Source organism: Eptesicus fuscus, chromosome 3 (genome assembly GCF_027574615.1).
Source record: "Eptesicus fuscus isolate TK198812 chromosome 3, DD_ASM_mEF_20220401, whole genome shotgun sequence".
Classification (NCBI taxonomy): Eukaryota; Metazoa; Chordata; class Mammalia; order Chiroptera; family Vespertilionidae; genus Eptesicus; species Eptesicus fuscus.
Genome location: NC_072475.1, coordinates 57,933,484 through 57,947,720, shown reverse-complemented (window position 1 = coordinate 57,947,720; position 14,237 = coordinate 57,933,484). Strand labels below are relative to the sequence as shown.

Sequence of the window (14,237 nt, the reverse complement as noted above, 5' to 3'; positions counted from 1 at the left end):
CTGAAACTATTTTTGTCACTTAATTTTTTCCTCCAGGAAATGCTGGGAAAAACCCAATCAGAGTTGCTGATGACATAATCAATGCTATTGTAGACTTCACACGGAAACATTCTACTCCATCATTAAAAAAAGTTAAAGTTGTCATCTTTGTAACTGAGCTGCTGAATGTATTCTATGACAGCATGAAGAAAAGAGAAGGAATAGCCACATCACCTACCTTTCAGTCCACGTTTTCCGAGGCTGCATGTAAGATGTTCTTTTAAAAATCATGTGGTTATGTGTAATATCACCTAGAAAGTGTTTAGATGTGAATGCTCACTATTTCTATCAGTTTTAGGACTTTACAGAAAACCTCCTATAATACTTGGGAAAAGTACAGAAACTATGGAACACAATCTCCTGTCAACTGATTATTCTTCTGAGGGACAAAATCATGCCTGGGAAACAGGAATAACAAATGAGCAGAAAGAGAAGAGAAGGGCTGAGAAAGCAGAAAGAGGGGAATAGACTTTGAAAATCCAAGCCAATGATCTCAGGTTCTTCCTTTTTGTTTGGTATTGACCGTCAGTGCCTCTTGTAGCTATGAACTAGCTGATCAATACTGGTTTATTGATCATCCACCTCTAGACAAGTTAGCCTGAGAACAGAAGCAGATGCAAGAAAAGAGAGGCCAGGGTCATCTGGTTGTACCACATCATGAGCAAACAGATTCCTGCTGTGAAAGTATCTGTATCGACCTGCTCCTCGGATCTAGCATTTTCCCATTTCGTGAATTTGGTATTGCTGTTAAAATAACTAGAAACATAGCCTCCTCTTGCAACCACTGTTTTTAGCCTTTTTTTGAGCATTTACCCAGAAAGCACTGAGTTTTACTGGCAATGAGGCATACCTGTCATCAGCAGCCTTCCTAAACTTAGAATTGTTGTCTGCCAGCAAGAAATTCATTTCTCCCTCCACTTACTTCCTGATAATTATTCTCCTCAATGTGCTGCAACACACAGTACATGTAAGAGCTCCATGCACACACATAAAATAAAGAAAAATACTAGTTGGATTTGGCAGTAGCAAGTAATAGAAAATCCACTTTAAACTAGCTTAAGCAAAAAATGGAATTCATTGACTCACCTGTCTATAAAGTCCAGACATACTTGGCTTCAGGCCCAGTTTGACCCAGTTGCTCATTTGATATCATCTGGACTCTGAGTTTATTTATCACTCATTCTCTTCTCAGCTGTGTTGTCTTTATTATCAGGCTCCACACAGGGAAAGATGGCTGCTTGCAGCTTCAGGTCCATATCCTTGTATGATCAGGCCCAATAGGAGAGAGAGAATCCCATAGCAATATATCCCATCAGGAATATGATGCTTGGGAACAGAAGTACCATTATAAGGCCTGTGATTCCTTTTGATTTGGACCAGCTTAGGTCATCTTTGCAGAATTACACTAACTGGCCAAGCCAGAGTCACAGCCTCTATACTTAAACTGGAGGGGGTCACTATCTGAAGCAATGGAGAAGGGTTGTCTTCCAAAGGAAATTCAGGATGCTTTCACCTGAAAAAGGGGAAAAGGATGCCAGACAGTTAAATATAACAAATATCTACTATCATATCTAGGGATGTATAAATGAACATTTTTTCCCTTTGGTCTTTTTTTTATGCTATCTATTATTTTTTTTCATTTTTAATAAATTTTATTGTTCAGATTATTACAATTGTTCCTCTTTTTCCCCCCCCATAGCTCTCCTCCACCCGGTTCCCACTCCACCCTCTGCCCTTACCACCCCCTCCCCCACTGTCCTCATCCATAGATGCACGATTTTTGTCCAGTCTATTCCCCCACCCCCACATCCCTTTCCCCCTGAGAATTGTCAGTCCACTCCCTTTCTATGCCCCTGATTCTATTATATTCACCAGTTTATTCTGTTCATCAGATTTTTTATTCACTTTATGTTTAGATTCACTTCTTGATAGATATGTATTTGTTGTTCATAATTTTTATCTTTACCTTTTTCTTCTTCTTCCTCTTCTTAAAGAATACCTTTCAGCGTTTCATATAATACTGGTTTGGTGGTGATGAACTCCTTTAGCTTTTTCTTCTCTGTGAAGCTCTTTATCTGACTTTGCATTCTGAATGATAACTTTTCTGGGTAGAGTAATCTTGGTTGTAGGTTCTTGCTATTCATCACTTTGAATATTTCTTGCCACTCCCTTCTGGCCTGCATAGTTTCTGTTGAGAAATCACCTGACAGTCGTATGGGTGCTCCCTTGTAGGTAACTAACTGTTTTTCTCTTGCTGCTTTTAATATTCTCTCTTTGTCTTTTGCTCTTGGCATTTTAATTATGATGTGTCTTGGTGTGGTCCTCTTTGGATTCCTTTTGTTTGGGGTTCTGTGTGTTTCCTGGACTTGTAAGTCTACTTCTTTCACCAGGTGGGGGAAGTTTTCTGTCATTATTTCTTCAAATAGGTTTTCAGTATCTTGCTCTCTCTCTTCTGGCACCCCCATAATTCGGATATTGGTATGCTTGAAGTTGTCCCAGAGGCTCCTTACACTATCCTCATATTTTTGGATTCTTTTTTCTTTTTGCTTTTCCGGTTGGGTGTTTTTTTGCTTCTTTGTATTTCAAATCTTTGACCTGATTCTTGCGATTCTCTGGTCCGCTGTTGGATCTCTGTATAAAATTTTTTATTTCAGTCAGTGTATGCTTACTTTCTAGTTGGTCCTTTTTTATATCCTCGAGGGTCTTGCTAAATTTATCAGCCTTGTCTAGGAAATTCTTGAAAAACCTTATAACCATGGTTTTGAACTCTATATCCAGTCGTTTGCTTTCCTCCATTTCTTTCATTTGTGACCTGTTTCTTTGTCTCTGCATTTTGGCTGCTTCCCTCAGTTGATAGAGTGGCTTTGTGTGCGAGGTGTCCTATAGGGCCCAGTGGCTCAGCCTCCCCAGTCACCTGAGGTGGACACTCTTGGTGTACCCCTTTGTGGGCTGTGTGTACAGTCTTGTTGTAGTCAAGCCTTGATTGTTGTTGGTATCACCAGGAGGAATTGACCTCCAGGTCAATTGGCTGTGAGTATCAGCTGTGTCTACGCTGGGAGACCTTCTGTGCTGGAGACAGCCTTATGGGACCAGACTTGCAAAACTGCAAAAGCCTCTGTGCTCAGCTTGGATGGGATGGAGTCTCAGGGCGGAGCATACAGCAATGGCTTCCCGTCAGTCCTTCCCTAAGAGGCCCCTGGGTCTCTGTGTCCTGCAGTAATCGCTGCAAGCACCTCTGAGAGAAAGCCGCCCTCGAGTTTCGCCCGCTGCCAGGAAGTCCAGTTTCTCCCCCAATGAATCTGGATTCCCAGATTCTCGCCCGGACCTGGAGTTCAGAGCAGTCGGGAGCTTCCGGTTCCCTTCAGCCAGCGGCGCAGTCAGCAGTCAGTCCTCTCTGCGTGCACTTGCGCGTGCGCCTCCAGACCTCTGCCTCCAGATCTCTGCCTTTTGTGGCTCCTCTGAGTTTCCGCCTGACAGTCCAGATTCCCCCTGTAAGAGCGTGTGTCCCCAGGGGCTCCCCCAGAACTGGGGTTCAGTGCTGTAGGAACTGGGGTTCAGTGCAGTCAGGAGCTTCTGACTCCCTTCCACTAGGGAAAGCCAGCGGCAACCTCCACAGTCAGACTTCTCTGTGCTCACTCGTGCGCCTCCAGACCCCTGCCTGCTGCGGCTCCCCCGAGTCTCCAAGTCTCCATGTGCCTTTCTCTCTACCTGACAGTCCAGACTCCCCCCGTATGAGCCTGGGTCCATGGGATTTCGCCTGGAACTGGGGTTCAGTGCAGTCGGAACTGGGGTTCAGTGCAGACGGGGGCTTCCTTCTCTCTCCCGCCAGAGAAAGCCTGCCAGGCACTCAGCCGCCCTTCCTCTCTGTGCGCATGTCTCTGTACCTCAGCCCTTTGCAGCTCCTCTGATTTTCTGTGAGCTTTTCTCTTTCCTTCTGGTTGTAGAATTTCCACTCAGCCAGCTTTCCTGTGATTCTGGATGATGTCCATTCTGTCTTTTAGTTGTAGTTTTGAAATTGTTGTGCGAGGCAGCAGTTTAGGTGCTTACCTATGCCGCCATCTTGGTTTCTCCTTCTACAAATGTTCTTTAAGCAACTGTTTTAAACATCTTTAGCAAGATAATCATGTTGCAAAAGAAAAATAATAAAGAACCACACTAAATAGAACTTAGAAAAGTGAAAGCACCAATAAATTATCTTTCATGTTTACATATTAGCTTCTTATGGAATTAATTCCATAGAAATTTCTGGGAAAATTATCATTTCAAGCTATAGTGAATCTAAGTTTATCTAAGTATTTTAACTAAACCATTAATTAACCTATGTTGTATTAGTGTCAGAACTGTTCACTTCATTGTGTTTACCAAATTTAGGATAATAGAGTTGTAGCTTCCTCCCACCCCAAAGACTAGAATTAGATGAATGAGAAGAAAGAGCATTAGAAATGCCTAGGTTTTCAGAGATCCCTGGTAATTAATGTCATGTTTCACCAAATGCTAACTTTTCAGATAATATTCCTGAATGCCGGTCTGACATGAATCAGCAGCTGTTTTGTGTGACCCAGCTACAACCTGGACAGTCAGAATATGACACTGTGAAGAATAGATTCTCTCAGACTTGTCTTTCCTACAGAATAGAGAAGGTAATATTGCATTTTTAAAATGACTTCTCTTAAATATTGAAGAACTAACATCAAAGCTATCTTTTTATATAAGACTCTTTCTTTGTTAATATCTTATATTTTAACTAGAGGCCTGGTGTATGAAATTCATGCATGTGTGTGCGTGGGGAGTTCCACAGCCTGCCTGTACCCTCTCCAATCCAGGACCCCTCAGGGGATGTCCGACTGCCGGTTTAGGCCCAATCCCTAAACTGGCAGTCAGACATCCCTCTAGCAATCCGGGACCACTGGCTCCTAACCACTCACCTGCCTGCCTGCCTGATTGCCCCTAACCACTCTGCCTGCCTGCCTGATTGCCCCTAACCACTCTGCCTGCCTGCCTGATTGCCCCTTACCACTCTGCCTGCCTGCCTGATGACCACTAAATGCCTCTGCCTGCCTGCCTGCCTGATAACCCCTAACCACCTCTGCCTGCCTGCCTGATCACTCCCAACTGCTCTCTCCTGCTGGCCTGATCGCCCCTAACCGCCTCTGCCTTGTTCCCCACCAGCATGGCTTTGTCCAGAAGATGTCTGGTCTAATTAGCATATTGCCCTTTTATTAGTATAGCTAGGTCTCACTCAAGTTCCATAAACTTCAAATCTCATGATTCATGCATTAACAATAATGAAGGAGACCCCCAAAAGTTATATGTATATGTTGGGATACTTTCACTTACAATTAAAAAACCCACTGAAACTGATTTAAGAAAGAAAAGAAATGTATTGGAAATTAATGGAAAGTCCAGAAGTAGGACAGTGTTTGGAACAGTTTTGATCCAGTGGTTCGATGATGCCTTGGATCCAGTTTCTCTAGATTTGCTGTTCACAGTGTCAGCCTTATTTGAAGGCAGGAGTCCCTTCGTGATTATAGGATGGCTGCTGGTGTCAACCAGAGAGTCTCGGCTTCCCCCATTCACATTCTTCAGAAGAGACACTGTGTTCTGTCACACAATTAATAGATAAGAATACCAGGCTTTGTGTTGAGTGGGACACTCCAACCAGTCTGGGTTGGGGAAGTTACCATATACTAATTGCCTTGGACCTGGGCTATTGGAACCCATCATGAGATTTATTTAACCCAATTGGGTTCCATTTTAGAACTATAAGGAGGGTAAACTCCACCCAAACCAGAAGTTTCTCCACAATGGGGATGAAGTGGAATAGATGATCAGAGATTCTACAATGTCCATTCACTATGCTGCATAAAAATATTAGCCAGTAAAATGTAGAAGTTTATTAGAAGGTCCTTATCATACCATATGTATCAGAGCAGGGTGCAACAGCCTAGTAATTTAACATCTAGCTGGTTCTTCCATAAAACTGCATACTTTACTACATTACAGCACTTATGTAATTGTGTTTTGGTAACTTTGCACATGCCTGATTCCCCTGTTTGGCTGCGGACTTTGTAAGGTAGGAATCACCTTCTTCTCATCTCTGCATTCCCAGTAATTAGTATAATGTGGGACACAATACCTATGGAAGGAATGAGTAAAAATTTCTGAGAAAGAAGAACCAGAAAAGAGAGATTGTAGAAGGGACAGATTTAAAGGAGGAGATGCTTCATTATGTTCAAAGCTGTTGAGAGTACTGGAACCCTGCTTTAATTTGTTTACCCAATTTCTGCAACATTATTGACTCTTATCCTTCTATTATACCCATTTTAAAAAACATTAACTTTGGATTAATTCCATAACCTACCTTCTCTCCTGCTGCTGCTAAATAAAATCATTACTAATTCATGGTCTCCAATCGTAGCTGGACTCTTCAGGTACCTGGAATCCTCCCTTGCTTCCTCCAGTCAACCCCCTTCATCATGAGGGTTGATTTTTGGAATGCATTTCCTATTCCAAACCTTCATCATGAGGCTTCTATCACACTCAGCAGAATAACTTTCCCTCCTGCTTTTATCACTTGGCTTCCCCTCAGTATCTGCTCACAGTTGTCTACTCCCTTCTTCTTCAACCCTTCTTCTGCCTTTCTTTCCAGAACACCATTTGCTCAGATTTCCTACTCTCCCCCGAAACATAGATTATCTGTATCTCTTTCTGATGCTTTCATACTCCGTGTATGTTCTCCTAACCCATCCCTTCTCATAGTGAGGGGTGGTGATTTGTTTTCTTGTCTTTCCCTCTAGACTGAAAGTGTTTCGAGGACAGAGACCCAACACAGTGCTTGAGTCATACTAGATGTCCAATAGATGATTAGTGAATTAAATTCATTCTCTAGAAGAAATGAGAGCCAATAGAGAATGATTTTCTGAAAAAAGTTGAAGGACAAAGTTCCAAGGAGAGGATGGTTCATGGTTTGAAATGCTGTTGATATCTCTAGAAAGAAATAGTCATTTAATTAGACAGTTATGAGGTGATTTGTGACCATAATTGGAGCAATGCAGAAAGAATTATGATTGGGAGATCAGAAGGAATTATGGAAATAATTATTAAATGATTACAAATTTTTGAGTGGAAGTTTGAATGTCAATAAATTTCTAGGAATTCCAGGTAAACATTTTAATATAAATTATAAGTTCTTTTATGTAAAATAGATAACAATAATAAGCAGTATTATAACATACAGATGCTTTTAGCCTATCCTTTTTCTAAAGGCAAAAAGCTACTGTTAAACACAATTTTAAACTTCCACCGCTGAAAGTCTTTTGAAAAGAAAGGGTTTTTTGGGTCATTGCTACCAAGAAAAATGACCAGGTCCTGAGGCGTGAAGTCTAAACCTCCTGCAGAAGTACCAAGTGGAAAAGATAGCATGCCCGCCTTCCTGGAGTCAGCGAGCATTTTGCATCAGGTAGTGGGAAGAAGATGTAAGTACTATTTGAGAGAATTTACATTGGCTGGAGGTAGAGAAAGAGTGTGGGGAAAGATGAAGCCGGGCTAGTTCTGGGATAGGCACAGAGTCGGTCAGGCAGAAGTGTTTGCTCATTCAGATTCGTGGTGGGCAACAATCTGGAAAGTTAATGTGTAAACGAGAAGCTGAGGCTCCTGGGGTTTGATGGTGCCTGGTTATTCTCTCATTTAGATAATCTCAGCAATAGCCGCCTAGAAGTTAATTCACAGCCCAGCATATACTCAGGAATGAGAGCAATTTTGTTAGCTGTTTGGTCTTCCACTCTCCAGCCCACTGTAATTCAGTGTAGAACATCTCAGAATTTTTCTCTTGTCATTACCCACTCTGAAATTGCTGTTTATTTGCATTTTCTTCTCCTCCTCCTTCTCTATATTGCTTAAAGGCCAAGCAGACACTGTACTGAGCTTTATGGTCATATCCAAATGTTTTGCTCTTTGTCAATTGTAGATTGAGAGGATACAGAATGAATTTCTCTGGCAGAGCTACCAGATAAAGAAAAAGCACATGGACATCAAGAATGGCCATATAGATAATGAGAAAATCCTCTTCCACGGGACAGATGCACACTCTGTGCCACATGTCAATCAGCACGGCTTTAATCGCAGTTATGCTGGGAAGAATGGTAAGGAAGCAAGTAATCTGACTGATCGGAATGAGGTGAATGGATGTTCTAGTGTTGACTATTCATACCCAAGCAGTGTAGCCATAGATGGCAGCCATACTGTCATTGTCAGGATAGAGCTCATTCTGTTTCACCCAAAAGGAGACTGGCAACCTTTCCAGGACAGATGAAGGGAATTTTAGAAATGATGAAAAGTGGCTGTGGTGACCAAGAACTGCATTAAAATTTTATTTAATTTTCAGGTTTGGGTATGGTTCTGCATACTGTGATAATTTTATGTTCTTATGAAGGGTTTTGTCTTTCTCTCTGCAGCTGTAGCCTATGGAAAAGGAACTTATTTTGCTGTTGATGCCAGTTATTCTGCTGATGATAGATACTCCAGACCAGACAGCACTGGGAGGAAACATATTTATGTTGTACGAGTACTTACAGGAGTCTACACACGTGGACGTGAAGGAATAGTTACGCCTCCACCAAAGAACCCTTACAATTCCATAGATCTCTTTGACTCTGTCACAGATGATATACAACATCCAAAGTTATTTGTGGTATTCTTTGATAATCAAGCTTACCCAGAATATCTCATAACTTTCAGATGTTAAAACATAGGATTAAAAAAAACACCTCAGAGGAGATTTAGTCATCTATTTATGAGAACAATTTATAGAATTTTTGTCTTTGCCTTTGGTTTGTTTAAACAGATTTTAAAAATCTCCATGCTAGGCCTATAATGCTGAAAAAAGGTCTTTTTAAATGCTTTATTGCAATTTCTAGCATATCTTTCTTCTGAGCATATTGATGGGTGGAAGCTGAGAAATATAAATGACACAATTATAGCTACAACTACAGACACCAAATCCATAGGAAACAAAGAGAACATTTCTTTTTCTTCTATTGGAAAAGAAATAAGATGAATCATTCTAAAGCCAAGTTGTCATTGTTCTTATTGGACTATGTTAAGACCCCAAACTGTGTTGAGTTAAACCATACTGTTAAATGAATAGGCTGCTATTGTGCATCTGTAACAGCTCGGGATTTTGCCTCCTTAAGAAACTCTTATTAGCAATAGAGTGACTGAATCAAAGAATATTATGTCAACTTTGTTGTGAAACAAATCAGGTAAAAATGCGTTGTATTGCTATCTAATGCTACATAACACATTACTGCCAAATTTAGTGTCCTTGTGGGTAAAGAATTCAGGCATGGCTTAACTGAGTTGTTCTGACTTAAGGTTTGTCATGAAGTTGCAGTGAAGATGAAGGCAGGGGATGCAGTCATCTGAATGCTTTGCTGGGGCTGGACGATCCGCTTCCAAGGGGAATCACTCTAATGGCTGGCAAGTGTTTTGCTGGATGTTGGCAGGAGTCCTCATTCCCCCTCCACATGGGCCTCTCTGCAGGCTGCTTTAGTGTCCTCATGACGTGGCAGCTGACTTATTCCACAGTGAGCAACTCAGGAAAGAGAAGGCAGAAGCCACAATATATTTTATGGTCTAGCCTCTGAAGTCATACTCCATCCTTTCTACAATATCCTATTGGTTCCATGAATCAGCTCCTTCAATGTGGGAGGTATTAAACAAGGCATGGCCATCAGTAGGCAAGGATCATGGGGACCATCTTGGAGGTCATATGAATAGGTGAATGAATGACAAGTTGATAAAATGTTAGCAGTGAAAAGGGCACTAGAGATCATCTAGTCCCACTGTCTCCTCGTCTTTCTCCCTTCACCATCTCCTAGGGCAAAAAGCCCTCTGGCTCTGCTTGACCACTTCCAGCGCGCAGCATCTTGAGAGAACCTACTAGTATTCCATTCCAGGACAGCTCTAAGTATCGAAAAACTCTTGCTTATACTGAGTTGAAATCTATTCTTCAATGTCTATTACCTGCTGATCACTGTCCTACCTACACTGACACAGAACATATCTCATTTCTTTTATAGATGGTGGCCCTTTAGATTCATCCCTTATATTAGAGTTAGATAAATTCTTAAAATATTTAGTAGCATATTTATCCTGAAACATTACTTTTCAAGAGTTGCAGACATTTAAGAAGTATTTATGTTATCATAAATAAAGCATTAAGGAGTATAGAAATGCATTAAAAAATCCTCACCAAACTCCATCACCCATAATTCCAATACTTTGAGGAAACCACTGCCAGTATTCTTATGTACTCCCTTCTAGTTTCTTCATCAACCTTCAAGAAATTAAAAATCGCACTTTATTCAATTAAAATAACATTTTATTCAATTACCAATTATACAATACTATATCTACATTTTTCATTTAACATTACAAGTATTTGTCTCATATTATTAATTTTTCTGTAAACAATCTTAGTGGTTGAGTTCTGTACTATATATTTTCCTTTTTATGTATCATTTTCCCCTTATGTGTCATTAAATACCTCATATATCATTTTAATTGTATTTTAATGTATGTTTTTACATATATGTCATGTCAAAATAGGGTGGTTACATCTCTAGATAAATATATGATTGGAATATGAGTTGCAAAGACCATAATCTACCTTCATTAACATTACTCCCTGGATTTCTTGAAGGAAATATAGTTCTAGAGAACAAAACAACGTTAAATAATGCTCTGTTAACTACCTGGGCCTTGGCTCCCAATCCCAGGGTAGAATTCTAATGAGCCAGGTTGGAGCATGGAACAGCTCCTTTTCCTTAGGTAAGGTAGACTCTTACGATGTAAACTGCTGTCTCCTGTCTCCTCTGCTGCTGTTATTCAAGGACTCTCCAATTTATTTTTCTATACTTCTACTTCAGCAGTAAAACACAGAAGTCTTGAGTATAAAAGTAAAAAATATCCTCGGGTGAGGTTAACAACAACATGTTATTGATTTTTAGAAAGAGAGTGGAAGGAAGGGTAGGGGAAGGAGAGTGAGAGAGAGAGAGAAACATTGATGTGTCTCCTGCACAAGTCCCAACTGGGGCCAGGGATTGAACTTGCAACCCTTTGATGCTCAGGCCGACACTCTAACCATTGAGCAACACCAGCCAGGGCTATACCTTTGGATTTTTATGGAGGCTTCATCACGTAGGCATGATCAATAATTAAGTCACTTCCAGTCCCTCTTCCCTTTCTGAAGAATAGAGCATGGGGCTGAAAGTTATATATAAAAAAATTAATAGTTGACCTCAATCAGATTGGAATCTGGAGGGCCTGTAGGGGGAACTCTCATTCCTATGTTAGTCAAGAAGCTAAATAACAAGAACTCTGGTTATCACAACAGCCTTCTTTTTACCATCCCTATAAGAACTTCTTCTTTATTTGTGGTGGTGAATTTGCCATGTCTGCATGTTCTGGGTTGCAGTTCTCTCTTTTTCCTGGAATAAACCCTTTTTTGCTAGAGGAATATCTAGTTTCTAACTGTGACTTGGTCTCCCTGATGACCAGCCCCCACCCAGGAGCTCACCAAGAGTTACCTCATTAGAATAAAATACATTACCACACCCGGGAAATTCCAAGTTATTTAAGAACTCTTGTGTCAGGCACTGAGGTCAAATTTTAGAACAAAAGTTGCTCCTAATGCTCTTATCACTTAGGAAATTACAAGGGTTTTAGGAACTGTGTGCCAGGAACAAGGAGCAGAGATCAACATATACAGGATGTCCCCCCAAAATTTACTTAAGAGCTGATAGCACAATTGATGTTTCTTTTCTTTCAGATTTAACCTATTGGAATGAATAATTATTCAAAGTGTGTATGTAGGTGTTTTTTTTTGGATACCCTGTATTTCCCATTATCGCAGATGAATCTTGGTTTTCACCACAACTATTAGTAAACATATGGAGGGAATCTTGTAATTAGAGTGAATAAAATGTTGAAAGATGTTGTTTCATTTCCCTCATTGTTTATATTATTTTTGTAACCACCAGAATATAAATATTCTCCTACTTTATTTTCCTTATCTTGTTAAGAAAGGCATTTTAAATACAGTAATTTATTTCTCTGAAGCCCTTTATTACCTAACTGTTGACCTTATTACCTAAAATTACAATTCTATAACTAAGGCCCATCAAATAAATAACTGACTTTTGAGAGGAGGTAGCTTGACAAGCAGGCAGATAGGGCAGGGGTTCCAGTAAAAAAAAACAAAGGCAGGTGGAATGTTGGCAGGGGCAGACACGGCAATGAGCAAGCCTAACCACAGACACCAACCATGCAGAAATATCAATGTTTACACTCAGAGTGGGAGGTATGTGAAACCAGGGAAGGGCTGCAACAATAAGGTGAGCTCAGGCATAGGAACAGGGCAAGTCCAGGTTTGTTGCTGGGCAAGAACAATTGAGGGAATCAATCAGGTGGCCACACGGATAGATATAGGGTAGGCTTGTAACATATATAATCCCCTAGACTAAAAAGCTTCAGTGGCAACCCATTATTGGGCCCCCTTCCTGTGCAGAGAGTCTGAATCTACTTGCAATAAATCTCCCATGCTTTTGCTTAAATCTTCTGGTCTTTGATTTCATTCTTCAACTTCGTGAGACATGATCCTGGGGGAAAACCTCAGCTCGCCATTTGGGTATCACTTTCATAAAATCTTCTTTCCTTGGGTTCATCTTTCTATCATGCTCTCTTATTGCAGTATACAAAGACCCAAAGGACTACTATTATACAGGTAAGGGCCTGAGGTTCAGGAAAACACATAAACAAATAATAACTAGAAGTTATTTTCTTATATTGTTCTTTGCTGCCAGGCAATCCAGGGATTTGGGTTCATCACTATTTTTCTATCAGTAATCAATATAAGGCCAACATATTAATAAGGAAAAGATTGGTGTGAAAATCAGAATGAAAGACAATAAAAATTTAAGATGTAAATACAAGAAAAAATTTGAAATAAAAACAAAAAATAAAACTAGTTTTAGAATATCAAAAGGTGGCATCACTTAGTATTGTCCTTGAGTTGGTAGACCTGGATTTAGTCCTGACCCAAGAACTAATGTGTTACTTGTATAAACTTGGACAAGTCATCTAAACTCTCAGAGCCTCGGTTCTTCATTTAAAAAGTAAGATAATGATTCCTGCCTTTCTAGTTTCCAGGGTTAAATAAGATAATACCAAAATTATATTGAGAAAAACTTTTGCCTCATTGCTACAGAGAGAGCAATATGGGTCACCAATAACTCTACTGGAGCCATCCGAGGAAATTTGGCCAGGGTTTTCATTCTTGTTGCATCTGCTCAAACCGCCATGGTCTGATCTGGAAATATGCCTCAACACGTGTAGCCAGTGTTTCCCTCAGCACGCGAGGACATAGGCTTCATTAAGCTGGACTAAGTGAATTTTTATGAATGGGTCATTCAAGACATCTACCTTATGACAGAAGACTATCTTTTTGTACATGAAAACAACAACAACCCTTCAAATATATCCTATATAATAAAACCCAAATATGCAAATCGACTGAATGGCAGAATGACCGGTTGCTATGATGCGCACTGACCACCAGGGGGCAGGCGCTCAATGCAGGAGCTGCCCCCTGGTGGTCAGTGCGCTCCCACAAGGGGAGCGCCACTCAGTCAGAAACTGGGCTCATGGCTGGCAAGTGCAGCGGCGGTGGTGGGAGCCTCTTCCACCTCTGCTGTAGGCGGGTGGTAAGGAGTGAGGGGTCCTGGACTGTGAGAGCCCCGGACTGTGAGAGGGATGTCTGACTGCTGGCTTAGTCCTGATCCCCAGGGAGATCGGGCCTAAGCCAGCATGTGGACATCCCCTCAGGGGTCCCGTACTGCAAGAGGGTCCAGGCTGGGCTGAGGGACCCCCCTCCAGTGCACGGATTTCATGCACCAGGCCTCTAGTATATATATAAAAATAGCATAAACTATAGAGGCAAAGATAAATACATTTGACTTCATTAACATTTTTAAAATTGGGTTCAGGGTTAAGATTGAACATATGCATCTAATTTTGCTTCCACCCCAAATCATAGGAAAGGAATTTAAAAGGATACATAAGTCCTTAAGAACAGTGAGAATAGGAGATGATAGCAAACACATTTTAGAAGCTAGAAAGCAGATGGATCTGTGATAATG

At 40.8% G+C, this 14,237-nt stretch overlaps 1 protein-coding gene and 1 pseudogene across 1 annotated transcript in view; both read left to right on the top strand.

Annotated features, from left to right (window-relative positions):
- LOC103290802 (protein mono-ADP-ribosyltransferase PARP15) overlaps positions 1-10,561 on the top strand; it is a 48,929-nt gene extending 38,368 nt beyond the window's left edge. The window contains exons 10-13 of the mRNA XM_054713922.1: positions 37-246; positions 4,546-4,679; positions 8,006-8,180; positions 8,493-10,561. Coding sequence (XP_054569897.1) covers positions 37-246; positions 4,546-4,679; positions 8,006-8,180; positions 8,493-8,782 — 809 coding nt within the window. The 3' untranslated portion in view covers positions 8,783-10,561. The remainder of the gene's footprint in view (positions 1-36; positions 247-4,545; positions 4,680-8,005; positions 8,181-8,492) is intronic.
- A 2,755-nt stretch (positions 10,562-13,316) lies between these two features.
- Positions 13,317-13,485, top strand: LOC103290750 (40S ribosomal protein S29-like; annotated as a pseudogene).
- The last annotated feature ends 752 nt before the right edge of the window (positions 13,486-14,237 follow it).